Source organism: Lepidothrix coronata, unplaced genomic scaffold, assembly GCF_001604755.1.
Source record: "Lepidothrix coronata isolate B3197 unplaced genomic scaffold, Lepidothrix_coronata-1.0 Scaffold214, whole genome shotgun sequence".
In the NCBI taxonomy this organism is placed as follows: domain Eukaryota; kingdom Metazoa; phylum Chordata; class Aves; order Passeriformes; family Pipridae; genus Lepidothrix; species Lepidothrix coronata.
In genome coordinates this window covers 41,574-42,434 of record NW_016690394.1, presented here as the reverse complement: position 1 = coordinate 42,434, position 861 = coordinate 41,574, and the positions used below count along the sequence as shown (strand labels likewise).

At 70.0% G+C, this 861-nt stretch overlaps 1 protein-coding gene across 1 annotated transcript in view; it reads right to left on the bottom strand.

Annotated features, from left to right (window-relative positions):
* Window positions 1–445: 445 nt before the first annotated feature.
* RAP1GAP (RAP1 GTPase activating protein) overlaps window positions 446–861 on the bottom strand; it is an 8,015-nt gene continuing 7,599 nt past the window's right edge. The window contains exon 16 of the mRNA XM_017833367.1: window positions 446–602. Within this exon, the coding sequence (XP_017688856.1) occupies window positions 446–602 (157 nt within the window). The remainder of the gene's footprint in view (window positions 603–861) is intronic.

Below are 861 nucleotides of genomic sequence, written 5' to 3'. Positions count from 1 at the left end.
CTCTCCAGTCCCCATGTCACCCTGTCCCTGTGTCACCCTGATGTCACCCCATCCCAGTGCCACCTCATCCTTGGGCTGCCCCATCCCAGTGCCCGTGTCATCCTGGTACCATCCGATCCCAGTGCCACCCTGTCCTTGAGCTGCACCATCTCAGCGCCCTTCAGTGCTCCTGTCACCTTGATGTCACTCCATCCCAGTGCCCCTTGTCCTTGCACTGCCCATCCCAGTGTCCTCCAAGGGGTGCACTGCCAATCCCCGTGTCCCTATGTCACCCCATCCCGGTGCCACGCCATCCCCAGTGCCACCATGTCCCAGTGTCACCCTGTTCTTGTGCTGCCCCATCCCAGTGCCCTCCAGCCCCCGTGTCACCCTGTTATCGCCCTGTCCCCATCTCCCCCCGCCTTGGTGCCACGCATCCCGGTGCCACCCCATCCCCTTTGCCACATCATCCCAGTGCCCTCAAGCCCCCGCGTCTTCCCACCGCGGTGCCACCCCTCCCGTCCCCGGGCCCCCCGTGTCCCGGTGGGGACCTGTCGTGGTGCCGGCGGCTCTCGGGGGAGCTGTGAGTGGAGCCGGAGCCCTCGGGGGCGGCGGGGCCGTCCCTGCGGGGGGCGGTGGCAGTGAGGTGACGGCGGGAGGAGACACCGCGAGGGGACACGGGGAGGGGACACCGGGAGGGGACACGGGGAGGGGACACCGGGAGGGGACACCGGGAGGGGACACCGCGAGGGGACACCGGGAGGGGACACGGGGAGGGGACACCGCGAGGGGACACGGGGAGGGGACACCGGGAGGGGACACGGGGAGGGGACACCGGGAGGGGACACCGGGAGGGGACACCGCGAGGGGACACCGGGAGGG